At 47.2% G+C, this 18,273-nt stretch overlaps 1 protein-coding gene across 1 annotated transcript in view; it reads right to left on the reverse strand.

The window, feature by feature from the left end:
• Positions 1–18,273, reverse strand: part of FMNL1 (formin like 1) — a 130,588-nt gene that overhangs the window by 64,818 nt on the left and 47,497 nt on the right. The window contains 3 exon segments of the mRNA XM_038754724.1: positions 2,298–2,371; positions 4,857–4,970; positions 10,973–11,056. Coding sequence (XP_038610652.1) covers positions 2,298–2,371; positions 4,857–4,970; positions 10,973–11,056 — 272 coding nt within the window.

Genomic DNA, 18,273 nt, shown 5'->3' on the forward strand with positions numbered 1-18,273 from the left:
TGAATTGATGTCCGTCCCCCCCCCCCTTTAATAATAATGATATTAACAGTGGTATTTATTAAGTGCTTACTATGTGCCAACCACTATTCTAAGCACTGGGGTAGATAAGAGGTAATTGGGTTGTCCCACTTGGGGTTCACAGCCTTAATCCTCATTTTACAGATAATAATGATGGCATTTATTAAGCGCTTACTAGGTGCAAAGCACTGTTCTAAGCGCTGGGGAGGTTACAAGGTGATCAGGTGGTCCCACGGGGGGCTCACAGTCTTAATCCCCATTTTACAGATGAGGTAACTGAGGCACAGAGAAGTGACGTGACTTGCCCAAAGTCACACAGCTGACAATTGGTGGAGCCGGTATTTGAACCCATGACCTCTGACTCCAAAGCCCGGGCTCTTTCCACTGAGCCACGCTGCTACTAGGTGCAAAGCACTGTTCTAAGCGCTGGGGAGGTTACAAGGTGATCAGGTGGTCCTACAGGGGGCTCACAGTCTTAATCCCCATTTTGCAGATGAGGGAACTGAGGCCCAGAGGAGTGAAGTGGCTTGCCCAAAGTCACACAGCTGACAGTTGGCGGAGCTGGGATTTGAACCCACATTCATTTGAACCCGCATTAGGGAAGCAGCATGGCTTAGTGGCAAGAGCATGGGCTTAAGAGTCAGAGGTCATGGGTTCAAATCCTGACTCCGCCACTTATCAGCTGTGTGACTTTGGGCCAGTCACTTCACTTCCCTGGGCCTCAGTTCCCTCATCTGTCAAATGGGGATGAAGACTGTGAATCCCACGTGGGACAATCTGATTACCTTGTATCTTCCCCAGCGCGTAGAACAGTGCTTGGCACATAGTAAGCACTTAACAAATGCCAACATTATTATTAATTTTCATTCAATTGCATATATTGAGCGCTGACTGTGTGCAGAGCACTGTACTAAGCGCTTGGAAAGTGCAATTCAGCCACATAGTAAGCGCTTAACAAATACCAACATTATTATTATTATTCATTCAATTGCATATATTGAGCGCTTACTGTGTGCAGAGCACTGTACTAAGCGCTTGGAAAGGGCAATTCAGCCACAGATAGAGACAATCCCTACCCAACAACGGACTCACAGTCTAGAAATGGTAACTGCAGGCGAGATAAGTTAAGCGGCTTGCCCAAGGTCACACAGCAGTCACGTGGCGGGGCCGGGTTTAGAACCCACATCCTCCGACTCCCAAGCCCCTGCTCTTTCCACTAAGCCACGCTGCTTCCCTAGACTTTGCCAATTTGTACTTCCCAAGCGCTTAGTACAGTGCTCTGCACATAGTAAGTGCTCAATAAATACGATTGATTGATTGATTGATTGACTTTGAGCTTGATGCGGGACCGTCTCCATATGTTGCCAACTTGTACTTCCCAAACGCTTAGTCCAGTGCTCTGCACACAGTAAGCGCTCAACAAATACGATTGAATGAATGAATGATTGTCTTTAATAATCATAATGATAGCATTTATTAAGCGCTTACTACGTGCAAAGCACTGCTCTAAGTACTAGGGAGGTTACAAGGTGATCAGGTTGTCCCACGGGGGGCTCACAGTCTTCATCCCCATTTATTGCCGCATCGTACTTTCCCAAGCGCTTAGTCCAGTGCTCTGCACACAGTAAGCGCTCAATAAATACAAATGAATGAATGACTGAGGGGGTGAAGCCTGGGGTGGGGGGCGATGAGTGGGGCAGCCTCCCACCCCAGGGCCGGCTCCTGTTCTGCTCCTAGAGAAGCAGCGTGGCTCAGTGGAAAGAGCCCGGGCTTTGGAGTCCGAGGTCATGGGTTCAAATCCCGGCTCTGCCGATTGTCGGCTGGGCGACTTTGGGCAAGCCACTTCACTTCTCTGGGCCTCAGTGGCCTCATCTGGAAAATGGGGATGAATAATAATAATAATGATGGCATTTGTTAAGCGCTTACTATGTGCAAAGCACTGTTCTAAGCATTGGGGGGGGGGGGATACAATGTGATCAAGTTGTCCCACGTGGGGCTCCCAGTCTTAATCCCCATTTTTACAGGTGAGGTGACTGAGGCTCAGAGAAGTGAAGTGGCTTGCCCAAGGTCACACAGCAGACTTGTGGTGGAGCCGGGATGATCTCCGACTCCAAAGCCCGGGCTCTTTCCACTGAGCCACGCTGCTTCTCTAGAAGACCGTGAGCCCCCCGTGGGCCCACCTGATCCCCTTGTAACCGCCCCAGCGCTTAGAACAGTGCTTTGCACGTAGTAGGCGCCTAATACATGCCTTCAAAGAAAAGAAAGACAGAAAGACTCACCCGATGTAGTTGGTCCTCAGGGAGATCTCAAGTTCCCGCAGCACCTGGGTGGACTCCTGGACCCGCCTCTTGAACTGGGACAACCAGGGAAGGGACGGAGGCCGCTCAACAACCGTCTACACTGCCAGGGGCTCGGGGTACCCACAAAAACAGGAGGGGTACCCACACACCCCTGGGCAACAGTACACACCCTCCACATGCACCAAAACCCGTGGAGACACACGTGGACACACTTCACCTACACACAGGTCCATCCCCAGACATACACACGGAGAAGCAGCGTGGCTCGGTGGAAAAAGCCTGGGCTTGGGAGTCTCAGGTCACGGGTTCAAATCCCGGCTCCGCCGATTGTCAGCTGGGTGACTTTGGGCGAGTCACTTCATTTCTCTGGGCCTCATCTGGAAAATGGGGATTTTACATAGAGAAGTCGCTTCTCTATGCCTCAGTGACCTCATCTGGAAAATGGGGATGAAGACTGTGAGCCCCACGAGGGACAACCTGATCACCTTGTATCCCCCCCAGCGCTTAGAAGGGTGCTTTGCACATAGTAATGATGGTGATGATAATGGCATTTATTAAGCGCTTACTATGTGCAAAGCACTGTTCTAAGCGCTGGGGAGGTTACAAGGTGATCAGGTTGTCCCACGGGGGGCTCACAGTCTTCATCCCCATTTTACAGATGAGGGAATTGAGGCACAGAGAAGGTAAGTGACTTGCCCAAAGTCACATAGCTGACAAGTGGCAGAGCCGGGATTTGAACCCATGACCTCGGACTCCAAAGCCCGGGCTCTTTCTCACTGAGCCACGATAGTAAGCGCTTAACAAATGCCATCATTATTATACACATGCACACGTCCCACATATATACACATGTGCACACCCTACATCAATTCACATATGCACACCCTACATACACAATGGACATATTCCCCACAGACATAGACATGAGCACCACATACCTATAGGACAATGCTTGGCACACAGGAAGCGCTTAACAAATACCATCATCATCATCTTATAGTCATTTATTCAATTATATTTATTGAGCGCTTGCTCTGTGCAGAGCACTGGACTAAGTGCTTAAAAATGAAGGCATTTGTTAAGCGCTTACTATGTGCCAAGCACTGGTCTAAGCGCTGGGAAAGATACAGGATGATCAGGTTGTCCCACGGGGGGCTCACAGTCTTAACCCCCATTTTCCAGATTAGGTCACTGAGGCCCAGAGAAGTCAAGTGACTTGCCCAAAGTCACATAGCTGAAAATTGGCAGAGCTGGGATTTGAACCCACGACCTCTGACTCCCAAGCCCGGGCTCTATCCACTGAGCCACGCTGTGAGCCCACATATATACATGTGCATACGCCATATAGACTCAGATGGGTACACGCCACATAAGCACATATGCACACATTCATTCATTCAATCGTATTTATTGAGCACTTACTGCATGCAGAGCACTGTACTAAGCGCTTGGGAAGTCCAAGTCGGCAACATATAGAGACAGTCCTTACCCAACAACAGGCTCATAGTCTAGAAGGCTCACACTCCTCCACATACACAATGCATAAGTCGCCACAGACATACACGTGCACACATGTGCACATCCCGTATAATAATGATGATGGTATTTGTTAAGCGCTTACTATGTGCCAAGCACTGTTCTAAGCGCTGGAGGGGGGATACAAGGTGATCAGGTTGTCCCACATGGGGCTCACAGTCTTAATCCCCATTTTCCAGATGAGTGAACTGAGGCCCAGAGAAGCGAATGACATGTGCACACTTCGCACACACAAAGGGTACATCCCCACAGACTTGCCCACAAACGCACATCCCACATATATGCACACAGGTGCTCGCTTCACACGCACAATGGGTACATAATAATAATAATGGCATTTATTAAGCGCTTACTATGTGCAAAGCACTGTTCTAAGCGCTGGGGAGGTTACAAGGTGATCAGGTTGTCCCACGGGGGGCTCACAGTCTTCATCCCCATTTTACAGGTGAGGTAACTGAGGCTCAGAGAAGTGACTTGCCCAAAGTCACACAGCTGACAAGTGGTGGAGCCGGGATTAGAACTCCTGACGTCTGGCTCCCAAGCCCGGGCTCTTTCCACTGAGCCACGCTGCTTCTCTACGCACATCACACATATATGCACACACGGGTAAACGCTTCACACGCACAATGGGTACATCCCCACAGGCCCACAGACATGCAATCAATCAATCCATCGTATTTATTGAGCGCTTACGGTGTGCAGAGCACTGGACTAAGCGCTTGGGAAGTCCAAGTTGGCAACATATAGGGACGGTCCCTACCCGACAGTGGGCTCACAGTCTAGAAGGGGGAGACAGAGAACAAAACCAAACATATTAACAAAATAAAATAAATAGGATACATAAATAAGCATGTACACAGCCCACCTAGACTCGGGTGGGCACACTCCCCATAGGCCCAAGGGCACAACCCCCCACCCATCCGCTCCCAGACTCCCCCGTGCAGCCACGGAGATGCTCGGAGGGCTGCGGAGGAAAGGAATAGCAGAGGGAGAAGAAAGTACCCCCAGGTTGGGCATCCAATCGGCCGTCACCTTCCTGCCGACGGCCCCGGTGTCCAGGTAACTCCGCAGCTTCTGGATGTAGGCGGCGGGCGGGTTCTTCACCTGAAACCGCTCCTGAGGGGACGGAGAAGCACAGCCGGCCTCAGCACCCCGTGCACCGGGGGCAAGGATGATGGAGGAGTGATTGATGGGTTGATTGATTTCCAGCCTCTTCTTTGCTGGGTATTGACCAGAAAGCTGAACTAGATGGCAAGGGCTGCCACCTGAGAGCCGCTGGCCTCCAACTCTGGGACTCTACTCACCTGGCCTCGTTACCGAGGCTCCCCAGATACCCCGGCCAGGAGCCTCTCATTCAACCCATATATTCAATCTATCACTAAATCCCGTCAGTCAAACCTTCACAACATCACTAAAATACGTCCTTTCCTCTCCATCCAAATTGCTACCACGTTCATCCAATCATTTATCCTCTCCTGTCTTGATTACTGTAACAGCCTCCTTGCTGACCTCCTTGCTTCCTGCCTCTCCCCCCTCCAGTCGATTCTTTGCTCTGCTTCCTGGATCATTTTTCTACAAAAACCAGTCGTTACCAAGGCTCCCCAGATACCCCAGGCAGGAGCCTCTCATTCAACCCATATATTCAATCTATCACTAAATCCCGTCAGTTAAACCTTCACGACATCACTAAAATACGTCCTTTCCTCTCCATCCAATCATTTATCCTCTCCTGCCTTGATTACTGTATCAGCCTCCTTGCTGACCTCCCTGCTTCCTGCCTCTCCCCCCTCCAGTCGATTCTTTGCTCTGCTTCCCGGATCATTTTTCTACAAAAACCGGTCGTTACCAAGGCTCCCCAGATATCCCAGGCAGGAGCCTCTCATTCAACCCATATATTCAATCTATCACAAAATCCCATCACAACATCACCAAAATTTGTCCTTTCCTCTCCATCCAAATTGCTACCACATTAATCCAATCATTTATCCTCTCCTGCCTTGATTACTGTATCAGCCTCCTTGCTGACCTCCTTGCTTCCTGCCTCTCCCCTCTCTAGTGGATTCTTTGCTCTGCTTCCTGGATCATTTTTCTATAAAAACCGGTCGTTACCAAGGCTCCCCAGATACCCCAGCCAGGAGCTCGCCCCACTGCTGGACTTCGAGCATCCCTGGTTACCTCAGGCCGGAATCCGTCCCACCCCTGGGCGTCGAGGCTCCTGGGTCACCTCAGAGCGGAGCTTGCCACCCTGCCAGGCTTCGAGCCTCCCCAGTTACCTCATGCCAGAGCTCGCCCCGGCTGCCAACTGTGGGCCCTTGGGTGGGCAAAGTCACAGAAGCCTACTGGCTGTGGGCACACAGGTGGGCATGGATACAGGAGCCTGCTGGCTGTGGGCACTTGGGTGGGCAAAGACCCAGGGGCCGGCTGCCCGTGGGCACAACAAACCCATCATCCTGCACATCACATCCACCACGATTCATTCAATCGTATTTATTGAGCGCTTACTGTGTGCGGAGCACTGCACTAAGCGCTTGGGAAGTACAAGTCATCAACATGTAGATGATGTTGAGACATGTTGAGAGATGTAGAGACAGTCCCTACCCAACAATGGGCTCACAGTCTAGAAGAGGGAGACGGACAACAAAACGAAACACGTGGACGGGTGTCAAGTCGGAACAAATAGATGGTCTATCCTTATCAGTAGGAGATCAAGGAAACCAACCATCACACACTTCCTCCCACATCTTCTTGCCTCTGATGGAGAGCCAATACTAGACTGGACCAACTATCATAAGTACTCAACACATACCACTGATTGACTGGCCACTGGGCTATCCCAGTCAATAAATACGATTGATTGATTGATTGATTGATTCATCCCGGAGGAAGGAGCTGGGCTTCCAGCAGCACAGGATGGCCCCAGCTCCATATAGGTCTTCCACTGCTTTCTCGCTGTGACCAGCCAGCTATCCTCTGTGACTCGGACCATTCGTTTTCTCGGTATAAGTATATACCTGTATATATGTATATATGTTTGTACATTTTTTTTACTCTATTTATTTATTTATTTAATTTCTTTGTACATATCTATTCTATTTATTTTATTTTGTTATTATGTTTGGTTTTGTTCTCTGTCTCCCCCTTTTAGACTGTGAGCCCACTGTTGGGTAGGGACTGTCTCTATATGTTGCCAATTTGTACTTCCCAAGCACTTAGTACAGTGCTCTGCACATAGTAAGCACTCAATAAATATGATTGATATATATCCCAGTAATGGCAGTGCTTATGTTCTTATTCTCTACCGAGAAGCACCTCATTTTTCATTCATTCAATCGTATTTATTGAGCGCTTACTGTGTGTGGAGCACTGCACTAAGGCGCCTGGGAAGTCCAAGCTGGCAACGTATAGAGACGGTCCCTACCCAACAGCGGGCTCACAGTCCAGACGGGGGAGACAGGCAACAAAACAAAACATATTAACAAAATAAAACGAATAGAATAAAAATGTACAAATAAAATAAATAGAGTAATAAATACAAACATACATACATATATACAGGCTTTTGACACAGTTATCCCAAGATCCGAGATCATCATCGTCATCAATCGTATTTATTGAGCGCTTACTATGTGCAGAGCACTGGACTAAGCGCTTGGGAAGTACAAGTTGGCAACATATAGAGACGGTCCCTACCCAACAGTGGGCTCACAGTCTGAAAGGGGGAGACAGAGAACAAAACCAAACATACTAACAAAATAAAATAAATAGAATAGATATGTACCAGTAAAATAAATAAACAAATACATAGAGTAATAAATATGTACAAACATATATCCATATATATAGGTGCTGTGGGGAAGGGAAGGAGGTAGGATGGGGGGGATGGAGAGGGGGACGAGGGGGAGAGGAAGGCAGGGGCTCAGTCTGGGAAGGCCTCCTGGAGGAGGTGAGCTCTCAGTGTCTCTATATTGCAATAATTATTAATTAAATAAATAAATTAATTGATTAAATTAAATAATTTAAATTAATTAAATAAATATTATCATTGCAATAATAATAATAATAATGGCATTTGTTAAGTGCTTACTATGTGCAAAGCACTGTTCTAAGCACTGGGGGGGATACAAGGTGATCAGGTGGTCCCACATGGGGCTCACAGTCTTAATCCCCATTTTACAGATGAGGAAACTGAGGCTCAGAGAAGTTAAGTGACTTACCCAAGGTCACCAGATCATGTGGTGGAGCCGGGATTTGAACCCATGACCTCTAACTCCCAAGCCCGGGCTCTTTCCACTGAGCCACGCTGCTTCCCATAAGCTGCATCCGGCACCAACATCCTTCCTGCCTCACAAGCCCGTAACCTTGGCACTATACTTGACTCCCCTCTCTCATTCAATCAATCAATCGTATTTATTGAGCGCTTACTGTGTGCAGAGCACTGTACTAAGCGCTTGGGAAGTACAAGTTGGCAACATCTAGAGACAGTCCCTACCCAACAGTGGGATCACAGTCTGAAAGAGAAGTTTAGAGAAGTCATTCAAGAGAAGCAGCGTGGCTCAGTGGAAAGAGTGCGGGCTTGGGAGTCAGAGGTCATGGGTTCGAATTCCGCCTCCACCACTCGTCAGCTTGTGACTTGGGGCAAGTCACTTCACTTCTCTGGGCCTCAGTTCCCTCATCTGTAAAATGACGATGAAGACCATGAGCCCCCCGTGGGACAACCTTGATTACCTTGTTTCCCCCCACCAGCACATAGAACAGTGCTTGGCACATAGTAAGCACTTAACAAATACCAACATTATTATTATTATTATTAACATTCAGGCCGACAGCAGTGCCAGCCTGAGCGCCCCAGGGGCAGGCCGGCCACACTGGGGGCAAGGATGATGGATGATTGATTGATGGGTTATATATATATATGTATATATGTATATCCTGTATATATGCATATATGTTTGTACATATTTATTACTCTATTTATTTATTTATTTTACTTGTACATATCTATTCTATTTATTTTATTCAGTTAGTATGTTTGGTTTTGTTCTCTGTCTCCTCCTCTCCCCCTCGTCCCCCTCTCCATCCCCCCCATCTTACCTCCTTCCCTTCCCCACAGCACCTGTATATATGTATATATGTTTGTACATATGTATTACTCTATTTATTTATTTATTTATTTATTTTACTTGTACATATCTATTCTATTTATTTTATTTTGTTAGTATGTTTGGTTTTGTTCTCTGTCTCCCCCTTTTAGACTGTGAGCCCACTGTTGGGTAGGGACTGTCTCTATATGTTGCCAACTTGGACTTCCCAAGCGCTTAGTCCAGTGCTCTGCACATAGTAAGCGCTCAATAAATACGATTGATGATGATGATGATGATGATGACTGTCTCTATATGTTGCCAACTTGTACTTCCCAAGCGCTTAGTCCAGTGCTCTGCACACAGTAGGCCCTCAATAAATACGATTGATTGATTGATTGATTGATGGGTTGATTGATTTCTAGCCTCTGCTTCATCGGGTATTGACCAGAAAGCTATACTAGATGGCAATGGCTGCCACCCGAGAGCCACCGGGCTCCAACTCTGGGACTCTACTCGTCTGATCTCTCTTGGCCTCGTTACCGAGGCTCCCCAGATCCCCCAGCCAGGAGCCTCTCATTCAACCCACATATTCAATCTATCACTAAACCCCATCAGCTAAACCTTCAAGACATCACTAAAATACGTCCTTTCCTCTCCATCCAAATTGCTGCCCCATTAATCCAATCATTTATCCTCTCCTGCCTTGATTACTGTATCATCCTCCTTGCTGACCTCCCTGCTTCCTGCCTCTCCCCTCTCCAGTCCATCCTTAGCTCCGCTGCCCGGATCATTTTTCTACAAAAACCGTTCAGTCCGTAGGTTGACGGGCAACCACTGGAGATTTTTGAGGAAGGGAGTGACATTCCCAGAGTGTTTCTGCACAAGGATGATCCGGGCAGCAGCGTGAAGTATAGACTGAAGCGGAGAGAGACAGGAGGATGGGAGATCAGAGAGGAGGCTGAGGCAGTAATCCAGTTGGGAGACGATGAAAGACTGAACCATTCATTCATTCATTCATTCAATCGTATTTATTGAGCGCTTACTGTGTGCAGAGCACTGGACTAAGCGCTTGGGAAGTACAAGTTGGCAACATCTAGAGACGGTCCCTACCCGACGGTGGGCTCACAGAACCGGCAAGGTAGCGGTTTGGATGGAGAGGAAAGGGCGGATCTTGGCGATGCTGCGGAGGTGAGACAGGCAGGTTTTGGTGACGGATTGGATGTGTGGGGTGAACGAGAGAGCAGAGTCAAGGATGACATCAAGGTTGCGGGCTTGTGAGACGGGAAGGACGGTAGTGCCGTCTACAGTGACGAGATTGAGTTCACTCAATCGTATTTATCGAGCGCTTACTGTGTGCAGAGCACTGGACTAAGCGCTTGGGAAGTCCAAGTTGGCAACATCTAGAGGCGGTCCCTACCCAACAGTGGGCCCACAGTCTAGGAGGGGGAACCTAGTGTGGCGATCGTTATTATTATACCCACCATATCCCAACACCCTCCCTGACTTTTAGACTGTGAGCCCACTGTTGGGTAGGGACCGTCTCTATATGTTGCCAGCTTGTACTTCCCAAGCGCTCAGTCCAGTGCTCTGCACACAGTAAGCGCTCAATAAATACGATTGATGATGACTCACACGAACACACAAACACACACACGTGCCCGCAGAGCCGGTGGGAAGTCAGGGGTCAGGGCAGGGGTTGGTGGGCAGGTGCTGTGAGGGATCAATCAATCAATCAATCAATCGTATTTATTGAGCGCTTACTATGTGCAGAGCACTGTACTAAGCGCTTGGGAAGTACAAATTGGCATCACATAGAGACAGTCCCTACCCAACAGTGGGCTCACAGTCTAAAAGGGGGAGACAGAGAACAGAACCAAACATACCAACAAAATAAAATAAGTAGGATAGAAATGTACAAGTAAAATAAATAAATAATAAATAAATAAATAAATAAATAAATAAATAAATGAATGAATGAATGAATGAATGAATGAATGAATAAATAGGGATGGGATGGGAGGGGCGGGGGTCTCTCACCTGGTCACAAATGAGCTCCCACTTCTTCTCGCTGTCGTAGTGGCTGAGGAGCTGCATCTTGTCGGGGGGCAGGTTCATGCAGTTCTGGGGGTACAGACAGAGAGCGGGTGAACAGCAGCTCATCGCTTTGGGGGGCCCAACCCACTCCCCACTCCCGGCCCGGTAACCCCCGCAACGCGGTCCTGCTGCCAATGGTGGAAAAACAACTCCAGACTCTCCCAACCGCCTAATATAGTTGCTCCGAACCCGCTGTTGGGTATAAGAGTTTAGTACAATGCTCTGCACACAGTAAGCACTCAATAAATTCGACTGATAGATTGGACTTCTAGACTGGTCTTCTATCAATCAATCAATCAATCGTATTTATTGAGCGCTTATTGGGTGCAGAGCACTGGACTAAGCGCTTGGGAAGTCCAAGCTGGCAACATCTAGAGACAGTCCCTACCCAACAGTGGGCTCACAGTCTAGAAGGGGGAGACAGAGAACAACACCAAACATACTAACAAAATCAAATAAATAGAATAGATATGTACAAGTAAAATAAATAAATAAATAGAGTAATAAATATGTACAAACATATATACAGGTGCTGTGGGGAAGGGGAGGAGGTAAGATGGGGGGGATGGAGAGGAGGGCGAGGGGGAGAGGAAGGAAGGGGCTCAGTCTGGGAAGGCCTCCTGGAGGAGGTGAGCTCTCAATAGGGCCTTGAAGGGAGGAAGACTTCTAGACTGTGAGCCCACTGTTGGGCAGGGACCGTCTCTCTATGTTGCCAACTTGGACTTCCCAAGTGCTTAGTCCAGTGCTCTGCACACAGTATGCGCTCAATAAATTCAATTGAATGAATGAATGAACACATTGAGTGCTCAATAAATAGCATTAATTGATTGAAAAGCTGGAGGGGGTGGGCACTCCCCTTACTGGTGGGGTATAAACTGGGCACAGAGCATACACACGTGTGTGCACCCCAACAAATGTTTACACACGACCTCCATCTGTAAAATGGGGATGATGACTGCGAGCCCCACGCGGGACAACCTGATCACCTTGTATCCCCCCCCAGCGCTTAGAACAGTGCTTTGCACAGAGTAAGCACTTAGCAAATGCCATTATTATTATGTACAGATACACGTGGCTTAGTGGAAAGAGCCTGGGCTTTGGAGTCAGAAGTCGTGGGTTCAAATCCCGGCGCCGGCAACTGTCAGCTGTGTGACTTTGGGCAAGTCACTTCACTTCTCTGAGCCTCAGTTACCTCATCTGGAAAATGGGGATTAAGACTGCAAGTCCCCTGTGGGACAACCGGATCAACTTGTAACCTCCCCAGTGCTTAGAACGGTGCTTTGCACATAGTAAGCGCTTAACAAATGCCATTATTATTATTATTATTATTATTATTATTATTATTATTATTATTATTATTATTATTATTATTATTATGCGTGTCCTAGTAGATAGAGTCCAGGCCCAGGAGGCAGAAGGATCTGGATTCTAATCCCAGCTCTGCCACTTCTCTGGTATGTGACTTTGGGCTTCTCTGGGCCTCAGTTCCCTCAACTGTAAAATGGAGATTAATAATAATGATGGCATTTATTAAGCGCTTACTATGTGCAAAGCACCGTTCTAAGCGCTGAGGAGGTTACAAGGTCATGAGGCTGTCCCTCGGGGGGCTCGCAGTCTTCATCCCCATTTGACAGATGAGAGAACTGAGGCCCAGAGAAGTGAAGTGACTTGCCCAAAGTCACACAGCTGACAGGTGGCGGAGCCGGGATTTGAACCCAAGACCTCTGACTCCAAAGCCCGGGCTCTTTCCACTGAGCCACGCTGCTTGTATAGATTTATCACTCAATTTATTCTCTTTGTACATATTTACTATTCTATTTTTTATTTTGTTAATGATGCGCAACTGGCTTCAATTCTATTTGTTCTGACGACTTGACACCCGTCCACAGGTTTCGTTTTGTCGTCCGTCTCCCCCTTCTAGCCCGTGAGCCCGTTGTCGGGTAGGGACCGTCTCTAGAGAAGCAGCGTGGCTCAGTGGAAAGAGCCTGGGCTTTGGAGTCAGAGGTCATGAGTTCGAATCCCGCCTCCGCCACATGCCTGCTGTGTGACCTTGGGCAAGTCACTTCAATTCTCTGAGCCTCAGTTACCTCATCTGTAAAATGGGGATTAAGACTGTGAGCCCCGCACGGGACAACCTGATCACCTTGCATCCCCCCATCATCATCCTCATCAATCGTATTTATTGAGCGCTCACTATGTGCAGAGCACTGTACTAAGCGCTTGGGAAGTACAAACTGGCAACACATAGAGACAGTCCCTACCCAACAATCAATCAATCAATCGTATTTATTGAGCGTTTACTATGTGCAGAGCACTGTACTAAGCGCTTGGGAAGTACAAATTGGCAACACATAGAGACAGTCCCTACCCAACAGTGGGCTCACAGTCTAAAGGGGGGAGACAGAGAACAAAACCAAACATACCAACAAAATAAAATAAATAGGATAGATATGTATAAGTAAAATAAATAGAGTAATAAATATGTACAACAGTGCTTTGCACATAGTAAGCGCTTAATAAATGCCATAATTATTATTATTATTATTATTATATGTTGCCGACTTGAACTTCCCAAGCGCTGAGTCCAGTGCTCTGCTTACAGTAAGCGCTCAATAAATATGATTGAATGAACGAATGAATGAATGGCACATAGTAAGCGCTTAACAGATACCAATTGGTATTATTACCAATACACATAGTAAGCGCTTAACAGATACCAATTGGTATTATTATTCCCGGGCCTGGAATGGCCTCCCTCTGCCCCTCCGCCAAGCTAGCTCTCTTCCTCCCTTCAAGGCCCTGCTGAGAGCTCACCTCCTCCAGGAGGCCTTCCCACACTCAGCCCCTTCCTTCCTCTCCCCCTCAGCCCCCTCTCCATCCCCCCATCTTACCTCCTTCCCTTCCCCACAGCACCTGTATAGATGTATATATGTTTGTACAGATTTTTTTACTCTATTTATTTATTTATTTTACTTGTACCTATCTATTCTATTTATTTTATTTTGTTAGTATGTTTGGTTTTGTTCTCTGTCTCCCCCTTTTAGACTGTGAGCCCACTGTTGGGTAGGGACTGTCTCTAGATGTTGCTAATTTGGACTTCCCAAGCGCTTAGTACAGTGCTCTGCATATAGTAAGCACTCAATAAATACGATTGGTGATGATGATACATATTTATTACTCTATTTATTTATTTATTTTACTTGTACCTATCTATTCTATTTATTTTATTTTGTTAGTCTGTTTGGTTTTGTTCTCTGTCTCCCCCTTTTAGACTGTGAGCCCACTGTTGGGTAGGGACTGTCTCTAGATGTTGCCAATTTGGACTTCCCAAGCGCTTAGTACAGTGCTCTGCACATAGTAAGCGCTCAATAAATACGATTGATGATGACGATGATGATGATGATTATTATATGTTGCCGACTAGAACTTCCCAAGCGCTGAGTCCAGTGCTCTGCTTACAGCAAGCGCTCAATAAATACGATTGAATGAATGAATGAATGAATGAATGGCACATAGTAAGCGCTCAACAGATACCAATTGGTATTATTATCCGGATGACAGAGCAGGGCCCGGTGACGCCCACGTCCTCCACCGGTCCCCTGGGGCTTTCCTGGGCCCAACCAGCGGGAAGTTGGGGTGTCCCCACCGAGGCAGGTTGACGTGGGGAGGAGGTGAGTCAATCAATCAATCAATCAATCGTATTTATTGAGCGCTTACTATGTGCAGAGTCAAGCCCTTAAGGCCACGTGGTGAGGCGGGGACGGGGCGGCCACACAACTGATGGAGGAAGGAGCCCCCCATCTTTGCAGGAAGTCAGCCGAGCACCACCGGCCCACCTCACGGAGTCCGGGGGCCCTCCCGACACCCGGCTGGGACCATCCCGGGCCTGGGTTCTAATCCAGAGAAGCAGCGTGGCTCAGCGGAAAGAGCCCGGGCTTGGGGGTCAGAGGTCGTGGGTTCTAATCTTGGCTCCGCCACTCGTCTGCTGTGTGACCTCGAGCAAGTTACTTTTCACTTCTCTGTGCCTCATTTGCCTCATATGAAAAATGGGGATTAAAAGTGTGAGCCCCATGTGGGACAACCTGATTACCCTTACGCTTAGACAGTGCTTGGCACAGAATCAATCGTATTTATTGAGCGCTTACTATGTGCAGAGCACTGTACTAAGCGCTTGGGAAGTACAAATTGGCAACATATAGAGACAGTCCCTACCCAACATTGGGCTCACAGACTAAAAGACATAATAAGCTCTTAACAAATACCATTATTATTATTATTATTATTATTATTATTGATCCCAGCTCCATCACTTGTCTGCTGTGTGACCTTGGGCAAATCATTTCACCTCTCTAGGCCTCAATTCCCTTATCTGTAAAATGGGGATTCATTCATTCAATCGTATTTATTGAGCGCTTGCTGTGTGCAGAGCACCGTACTAAGCGCTTGGGAAGTCCAAGTTTGCAACATCTAGAGACGGTCCCTACCCAACAGTGGGCTCGCAGTCTAGAAGGGGGAGGCAGAGAACAAAACCAAACATATTAACAAAATAAAATCAATAGAATAAATATGTACAAGTAAAATAGAGTGATAAATCCGTACAAACATATATCCATCTATACAGGTGCTGTGGGGAAGGGAAGGAGGTAAGGCGGGGGGGATGGAGAGGGGGACGAGGGGGAGATGAAGGAAGGGGCTCAGTTTGGGAAGGCCTCCCAAACTCAGAGTCAGAAGTCGTGGGTTCTAATTTTGGCTCCGCCACTCATCTGCTGTGTGACCTTGAGCAAGTCACTTTCAACTTCTCTGTGCCTCATTTACCTCATATGAATAATGGGGATTAAAAGTGTGAGCCCCACGTGGGACAACCTGATTACCCTGTATGTACCCCAGCGCTTAGACAGTGCTTGGCACATAGTAAGCTCTTAACAAATACCATTATTATTATTATTATTATTATTCTTAATCCCAGCTCCATCACTTGTCGGCTGTGTGACCTTGCGCAAGTCACTTTTAACTTCTCTGTGCCTCATTTACCTCATATGAATAATGGGGATTAAAAGTGTGAGCCCCACGTGGGACAACCTGATTACCCTGTATGTACCCCAGTGCTTAGACAGTGCTTGGCACATAGTAAGCTCTTAACAAATGCCATTATTATTATTATTATTATTATTATTATTATTATTATTAATCCCAGCTCCATCACTTGTCGGCTGTGTGACCTTGCGCAAGTCACTTTCAACTTCTCTGTGCCTCATTTACCTCATATGAATAATGGGGATTAAAAGTATGAACCCCACGTGGGACAACCTGATTACCCTGTATGTACCCCAGCGCTTAGACAGTGCTTGGCACATAGTAAGCTCTTAACAAATACCATTATTATTATTATTATTATTATTAATCCCAGCTCCATCACTTGTCGGCTGTGTGACCTTGGGCAAATCATTTCACCTCTCTAGGCCTCAATCCCCTTATCTGTAAAATGGGGATTCAACCGCTGTTCTCCCTCCTACATAAAATACGAGCCCCATGTGGGACCTGATTATCTTGTATCTACCCCAAGTGCTTATCTTCCCCCTCTAGACCGTAAGCTTGCTGTAGGCAGGGAATGTATCTGTACTGTTGTTACATTGTACTCTCCCCATGCTGGGCAGCAGCATGGTATAGTGAATAATAATAATGATGGCATTTATTAAGCGCTTACTATGTGCAAAGCACTGTTCTAAGCACTGGGGAGGTTACAAGGTGATGAGGTTGTCCCACGGGGGGCTCAAAGTCCTAATCCCCATTTTTACAGATGAGGGAACTGAGGCGCAGAGAAGTGAAGTGACTTGCCCAAAGTCACCCAGCTGACAGTTGGCGGAGCCGGGATTTGAACCCGCGACCTCTGACTCCAAAGCCCGGGCTCTTTCCACTGAGCCACGCTGAAGTGACTTGCCCAAGGTCACACAGCAAACAAGTGGTGGAGCCAGCATTAGTACCCAGGTCCACTAAGCAGGCTGCTTCTCATTATGATCATGTTGTCTCCACCTCAGCACTTAGTAGCGCTTGACACATAGTGAGCACTTACTTTAAAAAAAAAATAAACGTAGGTGTTAAGAGTGGCTGTAAGAGTTGACACAACCTGCAGTGGTGGAAATGAATTCGGGGATATCCCCTGGAGGAGGGGGGCTCAGGCCCGGGAGTCAGAAGGTTATGGGTACTTCCCAAGTGCTTAGTCCAGTGCTCTGCACACTGTAAGCGCTCAATAAATACGATTGAATGAATAAATGAATGAGGTGGGGGGAGGATGGATCCCTCAACCCTTCCATCTGCCCTGGGGCCAGAAGTCCCGTTGCTGGGTAGGGACCATCTCTTTACATTGCCAACTTGTACTTCCCGAGCGCTTAGTCCAGTGCTCTGCACACTGTAAACGCTCAATAAATACAATTGAATGAATAAATGAATGAGGTGGCGGGAGATGGATCCCTCAACCCCTCCATCTGCCCTGGGGCCAGAAGTCCCGTTGTTGGGTAGGGACCGTCTCTATCTGTTGCCAACTTGTACTTCCCAAGCGCTTAGTCCAGTGAGTGCTCAACAAATACGATTGAAGGAATGAATGAAATTCCAGCCGCCAGACTGCAGGTGGGCTAGGAGAGTCCTGGGGAGTGGGCTGCTATTTTGTCTTGTACATATCTATTCTAGTTATTTTATTTTGTTAGTATGTTTGGTTTTGTTCTCTGTCTCCTCCTTTTAGACTGTGAGCCCACTGTTGGAAAGGGACTGTCTCTATATGCTGCCATCTTGTACTTCCCAAGCGCTTAATACAGTGCTCTGCACACAGTAAGCGCTCAATAAATATGATTGATTGATTGATTGATTGATCATGACTCCGCCACTTGTCTGCTGTGTGACCTTGGGCAAATCACTTAACTTCTCTGTGCCTCAGTTACCTCATCTGTAAAATGGGGATTGAGACTGTGAGCCCCCTGTGGGACAGGGACTGCGTCCAAATCAATTTGCTTGTATCCACCCCAGCGCTTAGTACAGTGCCTGGCACGTAATAAGCACTTAACAAATGCCACAATTATTATTATTATTATTACTCTCATTCATTGAATGAATGAATGAATGAAATACGAAATGCTCAATCGTATTTATATATGAAATAAATACGAAATGCTCAGTCGTATTTATTGAGCACTTATTGTGTGCAGAGCACTGTACTAATCGCTTGGGAAGTACAAGTTGGCAACATATAGAGA

Source organism: Tachyglossus aculeatus, chromosome 11 (genome assembly GCF_015852505.1).
Source record: "Tachyglossus aculeatus isolate mTacAcu1 chromosome 11, mTacAcu1.pri, whole genome shotgun sequence".
In the NCBI taxonomy this organism is placed as follows: Eukaryota; Metazoa; Chordata; class Mammalia; order Monotremata; family Tachyglossidae; genus Tachyglossus; species Tachyglossus aculeatus.